General features: G+C 39.2%; 1 protein-coding gene across 1 annotated transcript in view; it reads left to right on the top strand.

Moving 5' to 3' along the window:
• The window catches only part of SERPINF2 (serpin family F member 2), a 47,084-nt gene that overhangs the window by 11,906 nt on the left and 13,275 nt on the right, over positions 1–21,903 (top strand). Inside the window, exons 3-4 of the mRNA XM_089657768.1 lie at positions 9,149–9,566; positions 12,736–12,879. Coding sequence (XP_089513894.1) covers positions 9,149–9,566; positions 12,736–12,879 — 562 coding nt within the window. The remainder of the gene's footprint in view (positions 1–9,148; positions 9,567–12,735; positions 12,880–21,903) is intronic.

Raw genomic sequence — 21,903 nt, 5'->3', positions numbered from 1 at the left:
CAGTCAGTGGACTTCAGGATGGGGCCTGAACAGGGGCGGACTGACAACTCATGGGCCCCCCCCCGGGCAATAGGGGATCATGGGGCCCCTGTGTCCTTGCCCAAACTCAAAAAAGCCTATGAAAAGGTACCAGGGGCATCTCATGAGGCCCCCTACTGACCCCGGGCCCTCGGGCATTGCCCGAGTTTCCATATGGTCAGTCCGCCCCTGGGACTGAACATATGGAAGTGGGAGGCACATATGCAAACTGTTGTAATTCCTACACCGTTCACCTGATTTGGATGTAAATACCCTCAAATTAAAGCTGACAGTCTGCAGTTAAAGCACATCTTGTTTGTTTCATTTCAAATCCGTTGTGGTGGTGTATAGAGCCAAAAATGCTAGAATTGTGTCAATGTCCCAATATTTATGGACCTGACTGTATATAGCAAAACCTTTTCAATGGTATTTCAACAGGACAAAGGGAAGTATATACTACATGTTGGGGTTTACATACACTTAAGCAAGCCGTGCCAATGTCACAATATACCTAGTTATGTGAAGTAAGCCACAGGGATTAAGAAACATAATGCTCAAAGAAGAGAAATAAAACGTTGCTTATCAAATGTCAAGGTTCTTGTTTTTCATTGTGGCTCTTTGCCAGTTGAACTAAAATGGGTGACACCCTAAATATTAACAGATTTCATTGCTTTGTGACATATAGGATTTACCAAGGCAATGTAGTAAAAAGAGCAGTTGTGTGCGCTTACCCGTATTAAACAGATTGCAGCTTTAGTGTAGTCGGATCAGTTACTGACCTTTTTGCAAACTGATGTTTGACTTATTAAAGAACCTGATCTAAATTGAAAAGTGGGATTGAGAGGTAGATAGAAGAGCCACTAATGTGCAAATTGGAAGCCCTTGCATCAGATACCTTTTTACAAAATCAACAATTCCTTATTTAAAGTGCCTACAATCCCAACAAAGGTAGAATGGCAAGCTGCTTGGGAAAACGTGTGAGGACAACATGTTCACCTTTCTTACTCTGGTTCATTTAATGACCAGCAGTATCTTCAACCATCTATCCAATAAAGATTTTTATAGTGTACAGTTGCAAGAAAAAGTATGTGAACCCCTTGGGATTACGTGGAGTTTTGCATGAATTGGGCATAAAATGTGCTCTGAACGTCATCTAAGTCACAACAATAGAAGAACACGGTCTGCTGAACATAATACTACACAAACATTAGATGTTGCCATGGTTTAATTGCACATAACATGTAAACATTCACAGTGCAGGGAGGAAAAAGTATGTGAGGCCCTAGCTTAATGACTTCACCTAGAGCTAATTGGAGCCAGGAGTGAGCCAACCTTGACTCCAATCAGTGTGATGATATTGGATGTGTTGCTGACAGCTGTCCTGCCCTTAAAAAAACACACACCTGTTTTGGGTTTACTGGTTTCAAGAAGCACTGTCTGATGTGAACCATGCCTTGCAGAAAAGAGCTCTCAGAATTCCTACGATCAATAATTGTTGACTTGCATGAAGCTGGAAAGGGTTACAAAAGTATCTCCAAAAGCCTTGATGTTCATGTGTCCACGGTAAGACAGACTGTCTACAAATGGAGAAAGTTTAGCACTGTTGCTACTCTCCCTAGGCATGGTCGTCCTGTAAAAATGACTGCAAGAGCACAGCGCAGAATGCTGCATGAGGTAAAGAAGAATCCCAGAGTGTCCGCTAAAGACCTACAGAAATCTCTGGCACATGCTAACATTTTTGTTGATACATCTACAATAAGGAAAACATTAAACAAGAATGGAGTACATGGGAGGACACCACAGAGGAAGCCATTGCTGTCCAAAAAAGAATATTGCAGCACGTTTGAAGTTTGCAAAAGAGCACCTGGATGTTCCACAGCACTACTGGCAAAATATACTGTGGACAGATGAAACCAAGATTGAGTTGTTTGGGAAGAACACACAACACTGTGTGGAGAAAAAAAGGCACAGCACACCAACATCAAAACCTCATCCCCACTGTAAAACATGGCGGAGGGAGCATTATGGTTTGGGGCTGCTTTGCTGCCTCAGGGCCTGGACGGATTGTTGTCATTGATAGGAAAATGAATTCCAGAGTTTATAAAGACATTTTGCAGGAAAACGTACGACCATCTGTCCGCCAACTGAAGCTCCGCAGAGGATGGGTGATGCAACAGGACAATGACCCAAAGCATACAAGTAATTCAACAAAACAATGGCTGCAACAGCACAGAATACGCCTTCTGGAGTGGCCCAGTCAGAGTCCTGACCTCAACCCGATTGAAATGCTGTGGCATGACCTTAAGAGAGCGATTCACACCAGACATCCCAAGAATATTGCTACACTGAAACAGTTTTGTGAAGAGGAGTGGTCCAAAATTACTCCAGATCGTTGTGCAGGTCTGATCTGCAACTACAGGAAACGTTTTGGTTGAGGTTATTTCTGCCAAAGGAGGGTCAACCAGTTATTAAGCCCAAAGGTTCACATACTTTTTCCTCCCTGCACTCTGAATGTTTACATGTTATGTGCAATTAAACCATGGCAACATCTAATGTTTGTGTCGTATTATGTTCAGCAGACTGTGTTCTTCTATTGTTGTGACTTAGATGACGTTCAGAGCACATTTTATGCCCAATTCATGCAAAACTCCATGTAATCTCAAGGGGTTCACATACTTTTTCTCGCAACTAAGTATTCTATTGCACTCATCCTAGCCATGATTCTTGGCAGCTGCACTTTTCAGGCATTTTTTTTTTTTTTTTTTGGACCTATGAGAGTTTTGATTTCTTATTATATGAATGGTGGTTATTTTATCTTGTATTAGGAGATTCTGCACTGATATATGGCTAGGTGTATCCTCCAGGTATTCTGGAACCTGCAGATTTTGATTTGAGAGCAGAATGGGACTTTATTGAATGTACTACATATATCCTACAGCCATATGGAGGGGAGACTTCTATATAATAAATATATATATGGGCAGCACAGTGGCTAAATGGTTAGCACTTCCGCCTGGCAGTACTAGGGTCGTTGGTTCGAATCCCAGCCACGGCACCTTCTGCCTGGAATTTGCATGTTTTCCCTGTGCCTGCATTGGTTTCCTCCCACACTCCGAAGACCTGCTAGTATGTTAATTGGCTCCTGTCTAAATTGTCCCTAGTATGTGTATGAATGTAAGCTAGGGACCTTAGACTGTACACCCCTTGAGGGTTAGGGACTGATGTGAATGTACAATATATATGTAAAGCGCTGCGTAAAATTGACGGCGCTATACAAGTACCTGAAATAAATAAATTTTATTTATATATTCTATATATTATTTTTTTTTTTTTTAAAAAGAACGTTGAATCTCACCAGCACATCATAAACTCAAAGAAGAGCCTTCTATTGTTTACCATGTGTGCAGTGTTTCATGGCACTAAATCGCTTCAACTGCCAAACCCTTGCATGATGATGGGACTTGGTGCCTGGAAACATTGCATATTTTGTGAACAATAATACCTGTAGGGATCTGCTGCCATCTACTGTTTAGATTTATAAATGCCTGTAAATACATTATGCATGCACTTCCTGCATCAGCTTTGTTGGCTTTGAAACCCCAGGAGGAGGAAGTGAAGAGGGTCTCAGCCACATGCCCTACCCATGTTGCCAGATCCTAGACCCGAAGAGACTATAATGCAAGTATTCCTATTGATCTAATAATGTTTCTCCAGCTGCTGAGTGTATACTTAAATCTTTGTAATAGAGTATCTCTGCCCTGTCTATTACTATATATGCACAATGCCAGTTAATGAGGTCTGTGCTGCCGTATTTGTGCAGTGGTCACCTTCCATTATATTGATGGCTGAACCTGTTTATTGCAAATATACAGTAGTTGGATGAAGTTCCTGTTTATTCTAGTTAACCTTGGCCCTACTGGCCTAAGTCTCTATAGGTAGTTTTTAGCTTTGGGCATGATAATCAGCATAGGTGATAGCCAGGTTATACTTCCGTGGCCGTCTCAGGATCATAGACTTGGAAGTCCGGTCACCTGTCAGGCAGTAAAGCACAGAGTAGATAGGCTGGCTCTGAGTTCCAATTCACAGTTCCAGTGCCACACCCCAGTTCCTCCCAGTGAGCAGCTCCGTTCCAGATTTGTTGGACAACACTTGGCAGATCCCCTGTGACCGCTGATCTTGTCTTCAGGTGACCGCTGATCTTGTCTTCAGGTGTCCGACACAGACAGACACCGATAATCCTCAGGGGCCCCTGCAACTGGACTTTGTTGCAACATTCATCTGGAGGTACATGTGGAGGGTAATTGCGCACAATTCCACAAGGACTCCTATCGGGCCCTTTGCTGATAATACCTGTTTGTACATTACAAGTATGTACTGTTAATCTCTTATATAAAGTTTGTAATATTCCTGTACTGGTGTGCATCTATATGGTTAATGTTATGTTTGTTGCAGTAGAATTTCTGCTCCCAATTACTTTGTTTAGATTAATTTCTCAGGAAGGGAATCCCTGCCCTAGATAGAAGCACTGCCAACTTTATTATCAAACTGACTCTTTCACATAGTGAAGGTTCTGGTTCTTTTATTTACCTACAGGTTTAGCGCAATATCCTGTTTTGAGAAGGGCTATTTCTCATACCACCCCCCCCCCCTTAAGAATATTTAATGCGCAGGTGAGATTTGATTTGATTCTAGCTTCCTGACAGGCCGTGCCTGCTGGTTAGCTCACTACAGTATTCAAACTATTGAGCTGGAAACAGTTTGGAGTGTATTGTTCCTCTTTTACTTCTATAATGTATTCACCTGTATATGACAGATGGAAGTGCCCACTTTTTTTTATATTGGTTTTAATCCTTTTTGGTACTTTTTTTTTTTTTTTTTTTTTTTTTTTTTTTTTTAGCTCACAAACTTAGTTATCACTAGATAAATATATAAAATTACATTGTGATCAGGGCTTATATGACCCTCTACAAACTGAGGGCAAACAATCTCAAAGGATGAAAGTTGTACCAGGGGAATTGGAATATTATTCTGTATTGTGCATTGGGGTGGATGACTCAATTGAAATTTAAAAAAATAATAAAAGTCCACATCCTGAGAAATGAACAAGTGGTTGGTCACCACTGAAAGCTGTTTATTAATGTCAGGGATGGCAAATGATTAGTTGAGGGTGGGAAGGCTAGACAAAATACGTGTAGTGCTAATAATCACACAAAAAAGAAATAGAACAGATTAATCCACACCAAAGTGAATTGAAAATGAGCAAACATCCATAAATTCTTAAATGAGTCCATCAAAAACGGTCCTCATAAAGTGACCAGTGGATGATCAAAATGTGGTAAGCCTGGAAAGGTGCTTCAGAAAGAGTGACACAAGCCAGAGAAGAATCCTCCACCATCAGTTTATTACACTTATAGGGTGGGGTTGTCTGACTAGTAGTGTAAATCTTGTGCTCCTCCAAGTGTTAGGAATATAGTAGAAAAAGGCAGATTATTCCCACAATGTTATGAATAGGTAAATTAAAAGGTGAGAACATTTTGACACTAGGGAGGTTCATAATTGTCAATCGACTATAGAGAGAGAGATGTGGAACAGAGATCTCCGAGTCATTTATGATGCTGCACAACTTAATAGCTGGCTTCTGCTACACCCAATAAAATCAGATTTCAAAAGCTGAGTCTTGATGAAGTCAGCCTGCAACAGAGGAATTGGGAAAACTCCAAAATTGGAGAAGAATTTGGGTAACAATAGATGACTTCCTTAAGTCCTTTAGTATGCCCATCCAAGAAATGGGTAAATTCCACATGCTCAGATCACCCTAAACTTGTTCATAGACAGTGTGACAGTGCTGGGCCCTGAAGAGCTTTGAGAGGGAAAAAGCCTCTACCTTAGTGCTCAGGTTTTACCAGAGACCAACAGGCTGTGTGTTTGCAGGTGTGCACATGGCTGGCTGAAGTTCCGGGGCTCCAGCCAGCCATGGGCTGGGAAACAGGAGGTCCTCTGCCCAGGCCTGGGCGTGGGCCAGTGCAGCAGAGTGAGCCCAATTACAGCAACAAGGAGCTGTGAGAGATACAGAGGTACTGTGTAAGGGTCAGGGACCCACTAAATGTCTAATCATAAGGCCTAAGCAGCAGCACTGAGAGTAGCCAGGAGCCTTGAGGACATTTCTCTTTGTGTTCTGAAGTAATGTTGGAAATGCCTACAAAGCAACCATATATTATATTTTATAATAAAAAAAAATTCATTTATTATATATAATTTTTTTTTTTTTTTTTTTTGGGGTTGAAATTTTTTAATTTCTTTTCAAATAAGAGTGCTACCAAGCCCTAAATATGCACTGAACTCACTGGTAAGTACTACACTTAAGCAATACCACTAGAACAGCCCAAAAGAGATATACAGTCGTCTGAAAACATACACCCCGTGGAATTTGACTTTTTAAACAAAACTGAAAAAGCAAACAGATCTTTCATCATGCAGTGCGCACAGATAAAGGTGATTATACTTAAATAAATGGCTGAAAAGGCAAATTAGTACTTGTGTTTTTATTCAACTGTGACCAGTTTACAGCTGACAGCAGGCCTGTTGTCAACTGACATCACTCAGCCAGTCCAGATTGGGGAAAGATACCAAATTCAAAGTCTGGTTCCACCCCTGAGAGCCTGAGCCAGCCACTCCCTCCCCCTCCACAGACTAGTGCTCCAGTGAGCACGTGGGGAGGGGGGGTGGCAACTGGGCAGACAGCAGTGACTGACAGTCTCACTCTTTGCTCAGAGTGGCTGTGAGATCTCGGTGATCAGCAGTCACGTGATCGTTGAGTTCTCACCATTACAGGATAAGTTCACTTTTTTGGAATAGGTTATATGTTCCCTTTTTTTAGATGGGCTGCATCTTAGAATATCTGTGGAACATTTTGTTACTTTCTGTGTGTATGTCAAGACAAGGTCTCTATGACAGGTTGGAGCAGTATTCAAAAAAAGAACGTAGAAAATAAATGAGAGGAGGAGCTGGGGAAAGGGGGAAAAAGTGAGACATGGGAGGGGGGTGGTGTTGGGTGCTTCAGTATAGTTTCCAGAATATTAACCCCTATCCAGACAGTAAGAGCTAATATTAGAAAGATCATTGGCTTAAATTGGTTGTAGACCTCGGACATGAAATGTGCACAAAGCATATCCCTCTATAGTATCTGAGTCCCTGCACAAATGTTGTCTAATATTAATGTACAACCGTTCTTTTGCCAGAGATGGGTTTAGATCAGATAAAGATATTATCTGTTGTATTCTATTAACATAGAGGATGAATGAAGAGTGTATACTTTATAAATGTACTTTTCCTGCAGGAAATAGTCCAGCGGTTCTTTTCCAGAGATATGCATTTAATCAGTTCAGTGACAGTCCATGAGACAGAGGTACAGACCAGGCAGATGACAGGATACTTAGAGTATTCATGCAACCATCAGACTCAGAGGGGTCACTTTCTCCTATCACCCCATCCAACCAAAAAGAAGCTTCCTTCATATACACATTTTTCCTATTCAGTACAATGGCAAGCACTCTGGCTACTTTTAGTTGTCCCGTTGATTTTCTGGGTGACAGGTAATGCCTTTTGGGCTTGGACAGATAAAGTAAAAGTTGTCTAGATATATCCTAAACTGCATTTTTACTATTTAATTAGATAAACAAGTTACCCTTTGAAAAATACTATTTACCATACTTAATACCCATTTTTGCAGATGTTGACCAACTCCTTTCAAGTCTGCCTGAGCTATCTGCATTTTATCACCCTTGCAAATTTGCAGATTACCTCCTTTTCAAATGTAACAAGTCAGCTCTTGAGTGGCCAGGTTATCTTGCATAAAATTACCGTGGCAAAGCGTTATTTTGATGTGTAAAGTGGTCTTGTCATTGGCCTGTCCAAGAATGAACAGTATGTGTTTCAATATATTATTTATATATATATATAACACACAATATACTACAGTATGTACTTGTCTCTATTAAGCGCACAAAATTGTAATTTTCTGTCTGGTGCTTTATGTCTCTATCTGCATGAGTCACTTCAGACAAGTTTTCCTGCAGCCAAGAGGGAGTAAAAAGACAGTGGAGCAATCTCCAGCACACAGTCTATAATTGACAGCCTCAGCTCTGTATGAAAGGGGGGGGGGGTGTCCCTTTCCGTTCCTTCCAATCAGCTCTGAGTTCTCCTCATGGTACTCTACGGTTTCTCATTTCTCTTCTCTATCCCCTGCTTTCTGACATCTCAGACAAGCATTAGAGATTCTGCACTTTGAATGAAGAGAGCACTGCTGATAGGTGAAATGTATATAGGAAGATTTGTTTCATCTCTGTGTATCACATGAGGCTACTCACTTCATTTGTAAGGGGTTCCAACCACTTTAATACCCCAATGGTCAGGGGGGTAATGTAAAGGTACTGGCCACAGTAAGGATTTGGTTTAACAGCCTTTTGGGTGGGTAAACTAATGGCACAGATAGGTCTACCCAGCCCACATGTACGGATCCAAGGGCTTTGTGAGGGGACTCCTGTTAACTTATGTAGATAATTGCATCTCGTGTGTGTGTTTTAATGTCAAACATATAAACCATGGGAATACATCTGAATAAACATCTAGAAAACAAAAAATACCAGACTAGCACCAACATCATCCATTCTAATCTTTTCCATCCCTCTGGGTCAAAGAAAGGAAAAAAAGATATTCAATATAAGTATTCCAACATTCCTGAACTTGTTAATCTCTTATATTCTTCTTTAATTTAGTACCAAGCCAGATATCTATAGACCTCCCTCCCTAAACTGAAATTTAAAATCTAAAGCTCCTAATGCTGAAAAGTTTGTTGCTCTAATAATAATATAATTGGACAGCACCACATCCTATTACTGGAATCTTATAATGTAGTAAGCCGTTTCTTTTCCTGTGAGCCTATTGCATAGTGCAATTGTAAATACTGGTAAGAGAGATTTCCATAGCTGTTAAATCATTTTAGGGAATCCATACTACTCCGGTGGAATATATGGTAGCAATATGGCAGAAAGATCTGTGTATACAAAAAAGAAAAAAAAAAAAAGTGCCCCATATGTGAAATTCATTTAATGTGTTTTTATCATTAATGCAGGAAGTAAATGAGGAATTGCCTGCAGCGGAAAAAGGAACAATGCTTGTTAGTACAACTCCATTAACCACAGAAGCAACCCACTCGGACATTGTAGAGTCTACCTCAGACACTTGGTCAGATATCTATCCTGGGGCGACAACAGCATTTACAACCACATCTTCTACACCAACAATACAAAATGCTGAAACCGAGGCTCCTAAATGTGAAGACTCATTTGAAGATGAGGGAGATGAGAAAATATCATCTTCAGAAAACACATGTAATGGAGACTTGTCTGAGGCAGAGATGAGAACATTTGCTGATGCCATGATGACCTTTAGCATGGACCTTTTAAAACAAGTTCACTTGGGATCCAAAAGCCCCAATGTCGTTGTGTCACCTTTAAGCATTGCTCTGGGGCTCTTACAGTTGGCTTTAGGTAATGGACATGCTTATATTACGTGTATTTTCAATGCTTGAATATATACAGACCTATGATAAGTGTATGTAAAATCTAAATCTACTTTTCAGTATGTTTGGTGTCCTAAATGAATAAATAAAAATTGTTACGCTATCACTTTGAATAAACCATCCTGAAACCAAATACAATAAAAATAACCTTCAGCTCATGTGCAAATTAGTGCAAGAAGCCACACAATTCCTTGTAAATGTTCATAAGCAGTGAAAACAATAGTGAAAGAAGGCCATTGCCATAACTTTTAAGCATTCCAAAACCTTGACTTGTATAATGCAGCTGGTGACACTCTTGACCAACAGAGATTTAAAAATAAATTATTTTTTTTATTTTTGAACTTGTCATTTCTTGCATTAATTGCACATTACTTATGACCTGAAAGTTATATGTATTGTACCTGGTTTCAGGATGGTTTATTTAAAGTGATAGTGCAACACAATTGTATTTATTGTTATTCGTAGGTGCTGCTGTCTGCTTTCACTTGCTATAAATTTGATCTCAATGTAAAGATCATTGAGCGCAGAGTTCACATGATTTGTAAATGTTTTAGTATCCTGTTTTTTAATGTAGACCATTTTCTTAAGCAGGTCATTTTGTGAATCGGTTATCTGAAGATGCTGTTGTAGACTGACAACACTTAGCTGTTACCTCACAATCTGCAGCAATGTTGTCATCCTGCCATGCACTCTCCTTTGTTTGGCTGTTGGGCTACCTGTCAAGTCTCTATAGGCCTTCAGAAGACATGATGGGCAACCCAACAGTCAATGAATGGAAAATTGCTGAAAATGTGTTTTTTGGCTTTTTACATCCATTAAAAGTGTCTGTGGTCACACTATACTTGTGGCTATAAAACCCAATTTTGATAAAAAAATCAAAGATGCCAAGGCACAAAGCCCAACCCCCCCCAAATTTGGATGTGCAATCGTAAACATAAGATTCATATTCCATAGAGCTCAGTGGGTATTTCATTAAGGCCTCTGTACATGGGCTTTTGCTTACGCCTTAACTACTTGTCTTCCCATACGAGTCCATGGGAAAGGAAAGGCAGCTGACGCAGATTAGGAAGTTGAAAGTTCTCAGAGGAATTCTGAAATGATTTTAAATATAAGTATAATATAAATACCTGAAATCATGGCCCACAAGCTTGACTAGGGGCAACATCAAAAAGTTCATATATTATGCAGTACTTCTCCAATATTAACATTGCCGTTTTTTTTTTTGTTTTTCTGAGCCTCCTGTAAACCCCCCCCTACACTTCCTGTGATAGGATGACAACCCAGGACAGAGTAGTTTTAGATCGTGGTAGTTTTAATTTAAGAGACATAATGAAACCAAGCAAATTGAAGTCTACCTCCATCTAATTCTTTTAAAAATGCTAAAGCAAGATCGTTTTCCTTTTGGGGAAAAATTAATTAAAACTATGTGAATAAAAGCTGACCATTGTAAGCAAAAATGGGTTGCTCCAATGCCTGTAACGGAAACATTTTCTGGACAGCTTGGACTGTTAAACGAACTGTAAAATAATCGCTCTACTTGCAGGATTGGCGGATAATACAATTGTTACAGGCAAAACAAAAACTAGTGTATTTAACATCAGTAACAAACTGTGTCATATGTCCTTTTGATTGTCCATAGTTACACGTTTTTTAAAAACGGAAACAAATGTAATATATTGCAGTCTACTAGAGGTGGTTGTGATGGTTTTCTTAGCTTTTATTTTCACCCTGTAATCCTGCCACGATTACACTAGCGCACTTTTTGATTTAGGGTGGCTACACTCCCTCGCTCCCTTTTTGATATGGGCTACAAACATGTCTTCCTTTACTGCAAAGTGAAAACAAAAAGCGCACCAACCTTGCTCATTACCTCAATAAACAGTGATTTTATTAAAATGAGATCTATACTCACAAACAAAGCAGTATAAAATCCTGAAAGGAACATTGAGGTGCAAGACCAGTGCGAGTCACATCAAGAGGGGAGACCCTCTGAGTTCCACTGACGCGTTTCGAAGGGGGGGGCTTCTTCCTCAGAGCTAACAAAACCATGAGTGCCCTCCCTTTTATTATTTTATTTAGCTATCTAGATAAGTAATATACATTCCAAAAGCATCCGAAGTACGTTTGCTGTGCATAGATGTGAGTGGGCTATCAGTGTGATATAAAACACTATGATTCTCCTTTAATACACAGGGCAGTAATAAATCCAGCCAGCAGCAGAGGGCATGTTTTCCTTTCCTTATCCATTTTGTGGAATTGGTACTTTGGAGGAGAGGGTTTGGAAGGAAGATAACATTTATTTCTGATTTAATACACAAGAAGTAAGGCTGCTATTCTGACCATATCAACAGGTATTTTATATACTTGCTGAAAAAGTTCTTATCCAAAAAATGAAAAAAATAATATAGCCACCACATCTGTGGACTGGTAAGCTGCAATATGTTAAATTTTTCTGGGTTTAAAAAAAAAAGACTTATAGCTATAAATTCCTGTTTTGAAAATGAGTGTTCAAGATAAAGCCTGGGTTCCCACTGATGCGGTGCAGAATTTGCACCGGTTTCTGTGCGATTGACGCACCGCATTATAATTGCACCCCGTTCATACAAACCACTGTTGGTGTGTAATTTTAAGTTGACACCCTGAAATCAGTTTGCAAAATGCGATCCGATTCTAGTGTGGAATAAAAAAAAAGAGTTGTGTACTTTTTTTTGGTGCTGTTTTGAGCCATACAAAATGTGTGAACCCGGGCTGAAAGTTTGAAACTGTTCAAAACTTTTGTCTTTTAGTTCACTGAATATATTTTTCTTGCACTAGTTGAGGGGTGATGTTTACTTTATATGGTTCACATATATGTATAAGTTTGCTTCGCAATTCGTATTGATATGAAGGTATAGCACAGACTCATTTAAGTTGGTCCGAATATTCAGCCTAACATTTAGGCCATGCCAGCTTTCGAAGATAATTGCAAATTTATCCTTCTTTAATTGGCATTGCTAACTTGCTAACCCATGGTTTTTTTGTTGTTGTTGTTTTTTGTGTTTTTTTTTTTTTTTTTTTTTTTTTATATAAAGAGTCTGGGGTCAGAAGTCACCAGAGGTATAACTGTATTTGCGATATTATCTTTGTTTCTTATTTAGGTGCTGAAAAGGAAACCGAAAAAAAGTTGTTGGAGACACTCCATATGGAATCCTTGCCATGTCTTCATGAAAAGATGCAGAAAGTTACAAAGCGGCTGGTACAGACTGCACTAAGTATAGCTTCTCGCATATATGTTGACAAAAGTGAGTTCAGTTCATACAATACTTGCTCTTTGGGCTTCACATAGATTTATTTTCATGCATATTAAAAGTAAGCCTGTCATGAGACATATATAGAGCTGCCACTGGTGACCCCCTAATGTGATTCCCTTTTGCAAATACAATTGCCTGGAAGTTCTGCTGACCCAGTTTTAATACTTTGAGTAACTAACCCAGGCCAAATATAGTCTGTAATAGTCAAATAAAATGCAATGCAAGTTTGTTCAGGTCAGCAGAGAGGTTGGTAAAGGTACCTCTCATATTTTTACCAGTAAACTCTTTTTTTACATAATGTTAGGGGAGAGGAAAGCTTGATTATGTGGTAAATTGCCATTAATAACATGTGTAGGGATTAATAAGCAGCACTTTGGTTCTAGGGACACTTAGCAGCGGTGCCAGAATACATTTCACTTATCCACTGTGCTTTGAAATGCGTTGGCTTTGTTTAACTTGAAATTTATTCTTGACTCCACCATTGGAGTGGTGGCTTTATCCTTCAGTCTTGCTACGGGTTAAAACCTCTGTCATGATTATTGTTGCCCCCCTCAACTTTATCTGCCTTTTTTCTTATTTTACCCTTTCCTTTGCCCATACAGGGCAATGTAAGAGTCAGTCTTTTACCCCCTCCCCAGCAGCATATACAAACCTTTCCTTGCTCCCACTGCTCTGCCTTGACTAAAGTCAAGTTCTTATCCCTTTTCATGTATTGGTGAGTGTGTGGCTCATTCCCCCTCTCCCATCTGTCAGTACTAGTACCTTGTTGTTGGCCCAACACTGTCACTCCAGGAAAGAGCGTGTCCCCAAACCCCTGTTGGCTACGATATGTCATTTTGCGCTTGCCACTGGGCATTTTTTTGTTCCAGCAGCCAAAGATAGTGGTGGGGGAGCTAGGTAAAGAGAATATACCTTAAGCGCCTGGAGAGGTGGAGTTACTTTTGTTCTGCATGGACAAATCTAAAAGGGTCAGTTTAAGAAGATTTGAGGTTTTCATTACTGTTTTGTGCTTTCTTGTCCTGTTGTCACATGGATAAGAGGACTCAACCTTTCTTGTTGGAATTACAGATTTTTACGCTGAGGCTTTCAGTGTTGGACAGTCAAGTGAATGCCTTGGATGTGTGCTACGAGCTTGATTTACTAAAGTGAGAAGTTAGTGAATTTAAACACCACATGGTTTAGAGGAAGAAAAAAATCTTTCTGTTAGAGATTGGATGTTTAACCATTTCATAGCCAGAAGCCATTGATGCCTGGGCCAAACTAAGCAGCATGTGTCATTTAACTGACACTGACTAATTTGCATATCTAAAATATACATTTTAAGGACATTTTTACTTTGATACACTTATTTGAAAATGTGTGTGTGTGTTGTTTTTTTGTTTTGTTTTTTGCGGTTTTATTTAAAAAAAAAAAATAAAAATTTATAACCTCAAAATTGTAAAAGTTAATTTATACAGAAGTTATTTGTCTTAGTTACAATTCAATATAAACTTACTTGAAAAGTCTCCTTTCATGTTGCAAGTGCTGCCAGTCTACTGGTCATCTTTCTACAACTTCTTAAATTCTCTGCATCCTTTGCAGCTTTTCCTCTGCTGTTTACTTTGATTTCTAAGGAGTACATATTCCATGTTACCTTGTTGTCAAGCAAGGTACTATTTTATAGCAGTGACTTTTTATTTAGTCCGCCTCCTCAAACTCTTCCTTTCAGCAGTTTTTTTTAGTTCAGAAGACAGCTTCTGTGAATTCTGTGATGGCAGTGTCTATTCACTAGGTATATTGAATGTGTTAAAGAAGTCCAAGAAAATGTATGTGTGGGGATCTTCACAAAGTAAGATTTACAAACTTCAAGATTGTTCTCATTATTAGGATAAGACTACAAATTACTGAAATATCACAATTCTGATTTTAAATTTTGTACTATATATATGCTTTAAAAGAGCTTCTTAGCCATACTTTTATTGGTCACATTTTTGCTCTCCTGTGACCCAGAATTGGCCAACAGCGGGCTAAGCCCGCTCTTGGCTGACATCACAGAGCCACTTCAGACTCCGGAAGGATCCTGTCTAGACGCCTGAGGAGCAGAGAGCGGTGACTGACAGCCACTGTTCTCTGCTCAGAGCTGATGGAGAACTGAGTGATTGCTCAGTTCTTGGGTTTAGAGTCGGTTGGTGCAAGCTGCAGCATGCCTGTGTGTGTGTGTGTGTGTGTGTGTGTGTGTGTGTGTGTGTGTGTGTGTGTGTGTGTGTGTGTGTGTGTGTGGTTTTTTTTGTTGTGTTTTTTTTTTTTTTAAATAAATGGCTACACAGATGAGCAATGCAGTCTGAAGGTAAATACTGCTGTTCATCTGCATTTTAAAGGCTTTCATTTTTACCAATGAAGCCTCCAGCCCACATGTGATTACCATGTTGGAGCTAACCTATTGATCACATGATCAGCAACCATTCTAATTAGTTCCCAATTGTCAGTAACTGCTGTGGGGAGAGTGAGAATTTTCCAGAAGTGGTGACTCTCAAAGGGGAGGATGTTTATGAACTTGTTCCCTGCATGGGTCATCGCTAAATAAAATTGCAGATGGGAAGGTGCAATTTCCTGTTTCTAAACCACAACAAGGGAAGAGAGGAGGCGCTTCTAAGTGTAATAGGTTGGAAAGATTTATTAGGACACAAGGAATAAAATGCACTTACTAGAGCATGGCGAAATAACAGCATATCAATCAAACTGTCAATGTATTTCTCCTGCCAGGGATCCAGTAATCAGAAGGGCACTGACCAGTGGTGCTGAGTGGTTTATGACCGCCAGGAACCTCTGAACCCATGCTGGAGCGCAGTAGGAAGTGACGTCAGAGGGGACAGCAACGCGTTTCAGAGTATGAACAATTGCTCCATTAGACCTAACACCCTGGGCTGAATATCAGTGATATATAGTGGCAATGGGAGGAGGAGCTAAAACAAGGATCGATATTACAATTAAGTAGGAGGGGTGACTTGGACCATACATATGGCAATATCGATGTAACAATCTGAGAACAATAATAATAGAAGTGGCAATACCCATAATAAAAATAAAGAAATTGACATGTATAACAACCACGATGTACATAATTTAAAAATGGTAATAGCCATAAGAAAAATTGAAGTAATACATATCACAACCTGTATACATAAAGAATAGGCATAAAGGAAAGTAGAATTAATACTGCTAATTACTAATTACTTAAATAGAAGTTTTCATCAATACTGATAAGAGATTCTGATAAAAAAAATTAGAAAGAATAGACAGCGTTACTAAACACACAACAGTAAAATCAGTCTGTATATGCAGTAAAGCATGCTTGTTATACTCACTGTGGAACCTAAGGGGTTAATACTCTGCATTGTGTAAGAAGGCTGTTTGATCCTGTCTTCTCTGACCCGCTCCTTCTTCCAGTGCCCCCTCTTATCTCCTAAGACATATCTTGTGGATACACTGCACATGCTTAGTTTGGTGTGTATTGCTGGAGCAGTTTTTGTTTTCTTGGGAGAGTGCATGTGATCAGCATAGGGCCAATGGGCGCTGTCCAGACAGAGGTCAGGGGTTCTGCATCCTCCTAGAGCAGAAAACTCCTCCTAAAAGCTTTAACACTTTAACATGTGCTCTGCTGGACACTGATAGAAGTCATAAGACCGCTCTAACTGCTGATGGGAAAAGGTATTTAGCAGTTTATATTTACTAAAATAATTGCAATTCCATGTTCTGTGTACTGTGGGAGACCAGATATAGTGGATGCAGGGTCCTGGGTTTAACACTTTTTTTAAATAGAAGTTCATCAATACTGATAAAAATTGAGATTAGACCATAAAATATAGGTGGAGACTTATAACACTAAGTGGCTATTTTTTATAGTGACTTAAGCCTTGTATACACGATCCGAATATCGTACAGAAAATGCCGCTTTTAAAGTGATCGTATGATAATCTGATTGTACATCACAATCATCCAAAAAAAATAAATGGGGATAAGCATGAAAATTTTTATCATACGATACCCTTTTCATTTTAACTAGTACAGTAGTTGCCCAAAAATACAATACTAATACATTAGTCTTCAGAATTTTTATTCCATTGTTAACCATTTCAATACCGGGCAATTTTACACCTTCCTGCCCAGGCCAGTTTTCACATTTCAGCGCTCACACTTTGAATGACAATTGCGCGGTCATACTACATTGTACCCAAACTAAAATTTTATCATTTTCTTCACACAACTAGAGCTTTCTTTTGGTGGTATTTAATCACCACTGGGGTTTTTATTTTTTGCTAAATTAAAAAAAAAGACCAAAAATGTTTGGAAAAAAACACGTTTTTCTTTGTTTCTGTTATAAAAGTTTACAAATAAATAATTATTCTTCATAAATTTAGGCCGAGATGTATTCTGCTACATGTCTTTGGTAAAAATAACCCAAATTAGGATGTATTATTTAGTTTGTAGGAAAGTTCTAAAGTTTACAAACTATGGTATAGATCTAAAAATTGATCAATCCTGAAGTACTGACAGCCAATCTAATTTCTTGAGGTCCAAGAAAGTCAGAATAGTACAGATATCCCCAAATGACCCCTTTTTGTAAAGTAGACAGTCCGACGTACTTCATAAGAGGCATGGCAAGTTTTTTGAAGTTGTATTTTTTTTTGTCATTTTTCAGAAAATGAAAAAATGAAAAATTTTCACTTTTTTTTTTTTTTTTTTTTTTTACACAATTTGCTTATAGCAAAGAATTACTTTGCTATAAGCAAGCATTTACCTGAATGACATCGATTCATTCAGGTTTTTTATTTTTTTTAATTTTTTTTTGTGCTTAGCTGTGTTTTGGCCACAGCTAATCACATGACATGTGCATGTGACCTGCTGTGACCATTCACAGCTAGGCAGTAGTATACAATGGATAGCATGAATGAAGCCATCCATTATATACAACTGTCATGTGACCTGCTGTGATTGGTCACATGGTACCGGCAACGGGGGCCGGTACTCAGATCTGTCATCGGCCGTGTCCGACGTACACGGCCGGTGACAGATTGCGCGGCTCTGCAACCGTGCGAACTGCGCATGTGCGGGAGGACGCCAAATGGTGTATACCACGGAAATCTACAGCATTTTTGCGGCTGCCAAACGGCTATAGTCCGGGCGGCTAATGGTTAAAGAATTTTCACACCTGTTTAGTAACCTCTTCACTTTTTTGATATGAGACTAGCGTGCAGAAACAAAAAGGATGATCATTTGTCCGATTTTCTAAATGTGTATATAGGGCTTTATGGTGAAGGATAATTTATATGTAATATTTCAAACAATTATCCAAATGTTACGGTATGAGGAATAAAACATTTAATTTTTCTTTTTATTCCAGGTTTTATAGAAGTATTAAAATATATTCTGCTTATAGAAACTATAAAATGATATTAATTTCCAGTTCTTTATTAAGACCTCCAGCAGATAAAACATCTAAGGCACACATCCAGAGTTTTTCTTTCTGATACAATTTCTGGAAGCGTTTTGCTAAGGGAAGTTCTTTTGGGATTGCCTCAATTACCCAAACTTTTAGGCTATCTGTGGATTTTGCCTGGTATTCTGAAAAGTGTCTAGGCATTTTGTGTTGGTCTTGGCCTTCTTCAATTAGCTGGAGATGTTCACCAAAACATTTCCGTAATATACGCGTGGTTCTGCCCACATATAACAAACCACAAGGACAGGATAAAGAATACACTACATATTTAGATGAACTAGTGTGGAGTCCCTTTTTTATTTATTATGTCTTGCTCTTAGTGCAGAAGTTCTTTTTTCCATGTTCTATAAAATGGATAATTGTTTGAAATCCTACATATGAATTATCCTTCACAGTAAGTCACTATATAAAGATAAAATAGCCACTTAGTGTTATAAATCTCCACCTATCTTTTCATTGTCTTTCCTTTCTAAATTTTTTTTATCAGTATTGATAACTTCTATTTAAAGCGGAGTTCCAGCTGGGGAAATAAAACAGCAGCTACAAAAACTGTAGCTGCCGACTTCTAAAATACAGCCACTTACCTGTCCCTCATACCAGCGGTGTCCTCGCCACAGCTGGTTTCACCGGCTGTCTTCTCGTCTTAATGCCGGCATCTTTAATGTGGGCACCCAGCTGTGACAGCTTGTGGCTTCACAGCCGGGTGCCTGCTGCACTTTGTGAATGGCCCTGTAGTCTTCTAGGACTTGTCATGTGTCGCCTTGCGATTGCAACGGAAATGGGAGCGGGTACCTGTCAAATCCGGGTACCCGCTCCCCAAAGGTGCCAATCCTTAATGGGAAGCGGGGGACAAAGCATTAAAGCGGAACTTCCCCTTTCCTTTTGAGCATATTCTCTATGTATGCAGGTTGTGATATGTATTACTTCAACTATTCTTATTGCTATTTTTATTATCATTTTCAGATTGTGTACATCATAGTTGTGTGTGCCATTTTTATTATTTGTATTATGGGTATTGCCATTGGTATCGGTGGTGGTTGTTTGTTGTTGTTTCGGATTATTACATCAATCTTGCCATATGTATAGTCCCAGTCACCCTTCTATCTTCATTGTAATATCAATTGGTTTAAGCTCCTCCTCCCATTGCCACTATAGATCACTGTTCCTCAGCCTGGGGCGTTAGGTCTGACAAAGAAGTATATGCACATGTTTCGCAGCGCGTTACCACTACTTTGATGTCACTTCCTACTGTGTACCAGCGTGGTTCCGGAGGTTCCTGGCAGCCATACACCGCTCAGCACCACTGGTCAGTGTGCTATTGGATACTGGATCCCTGGCAGGAGGAATTCATTGACCGCTAAACTAAATATAAAAAATATATAAAATAATATGCTGTTATTTCGCCATGCTCTAGTAAGTGCATTTTATTTCATGTGTCCTAATAAATCTTTCCAACCTATTACACTTAGAAGCGTCTCCTCTCTTCCCTTGCTTGTTGCTGTTAAGAGCCTTGCTTCTCTCTCCTGGAGTGCTGCTGCAAGTGTTTGAAGGTTATCCATTTCTCCCCACCACCACACGGATGTTTTTAGCCCACACATGACTGTTTGTTTAGATTCTTATGGTCTCTCTCTTACCAGAGCACCCTACATATCCTACTATTGTGGGCCCTCTCCCCACCCGCAGTTTCTTAAAATTGCATTCACATGTAACCGCACTTCTATGTGGTCATGGAGCTTTTCAGAGGAAAGTCTGTTGCCCGCTTTAGTTATTTTTAGTGATAACTTTGGAGAACTCGGGAACCTGATGCTGCACTTGGCAGTCTATGGCCACAAAGGCATCCTTGCTTGAAAATATTACCATATTAAATTTAAGTTCACTTACTGGTACTAACTACAATAATAAAAACTCAGCTTATGTATGTTATTCTCCAAACAGCATATAACACAACCCTTTTTACCAAAAAGTATGGTAGAATGAGTAAACACATAGTTGAAATGTAAATGTTCTCCTGGTCTTGAAGTCCTCGTGCACACAGGACGTTAAATTCTCCTAGAAGCCATCCTCCTGGCAGCATCATTTTTGTAGAAAAATGCCTGACACTTCTAAAGATCTAACGCTTTTACAAGCATTTAGATGCATTTACAGGTGTCAAGCGCTTGGGCGTTAATTCATTTCAAATGGCCAGAATAAAGTATCATTCTGGCTATGAAATGAATTAACACTTAAGGGCTAAACACGCCTAGCGTTAACATGCATTTAGGTGAGTCTAGATGTGTTCACCCACATTTACGCTTTTTTCTGCCAAAACACTGCTGCTCCTGGACGCACTGACCCTGGATTTTTTCTCTCCTGCCTGTAAATGCTTCTGCCACTAAAATCTACTAAAAGTCTGTGCATAGGATAACATGGAGGGCTGTTTTGTTTTTTTTGTTTTTTTTACGGCCTATAAAAAAAAAAAAAAGCCCTGTATGCATGAGGCCTAAGGGTTAAATGAGTGTGAGATCTGAAGAGCCAAATTAAATTTTGGTAAATGATGTGGTAAATGTGTCCACTGTGAAAAATGTCCAATTAAAAGTCGATGGGACAATGCCAATCCTTTGTACATCACTGCTAACTAAACTTTTTTTTGCATCTTCTGACTTTCCGATTTGCATGAATTATCATGGAATGTTTAAAGCTGAACTCTCAATGATGTAAAAAATACCAATAAATGTATTCCTTACAAATTTAAATGTGTTTTTAAAACCAAGTATTGTAAAATAAATACTAAAAATTTGCTTTCAGCCTTTTGAAATCCAGTAGAACTCAGACTAGGAAAGCGAAGGGAAATACTAGGAACCAATCGGGTGTATTTCTTACACAGCGTGCTGACGGGCATGTAGATATGAGAGAAGGATTAGTGAAATCCACCTGCTGCGGTTTCATGTGCAGGCAAAAGGGGGGGGGGGGGGGTGAGGTGGGTTCCAAGGTGAATTGCTTCAACTGCAGCATAGAAAAGTGAGGTCACCAGTCTTACTGTACTGCTGAGCGGTTTAAATTCTCAAGTTTGACTGAACAAAAATGTACATCTTCTTCATACCTCCCAACTGTCCTTGATTTTGAGGGACTGTCTTTGATTTGGAACATTTTGAGGGACTGTCTTTGATTTGGAACAAAGTCCCTCTGTCCTTCTTTCCTCCTCATTTGTCCCTTATTTTTGGTTTGACCTATATAGTTCTGTATAACATGCACTATTTATCTATTAAAAAGTGTCTCTCTTTCTAAATCTGTCTAAATCTTTCATCCAGTTTCTAAATTGTTGCATTTGTATACTTCATAAGCCAGTATGAAGGAATAGTAGTGGTTGGGTTTAATTAATCATCCTTTTTTTCTTTTCCTTTTTCCCTTTTTCCTTCTTCCTGTCTTTTTTTTTTTTTTTTTTCTGTCTAATTCTCCTTTTTAAGGGGGGGGGGGGGGGGGCGGCATGGCAGGGTTGTGTCCTATATCTACATACATATGCTAATAGGTGTCCTTCGTTCCCGTCTCAAAAAGTTGGGAGG

The sequence above is a fragment of the Staurois parvus genome, unplaced genomic scaffold, assembly GCF_062004578.1.
Source record: "Staurois parvus isolate SC_StPar_1 unplaced genomic scaffold, SC_StPar_1.0 ptg000029l, whole genome shotgun sequence".
Lineage (NCBI taxonomy): Eukaryota > Metazoa > Chordata > Amphibia > Anura > Ranidae > Staurois > Staurois parvus.
The sequence above is the reverse complement of the archived record's forward strand: the minus strand, read 5'-3'. Positions and strand labels throughout refer to the sequence as shown.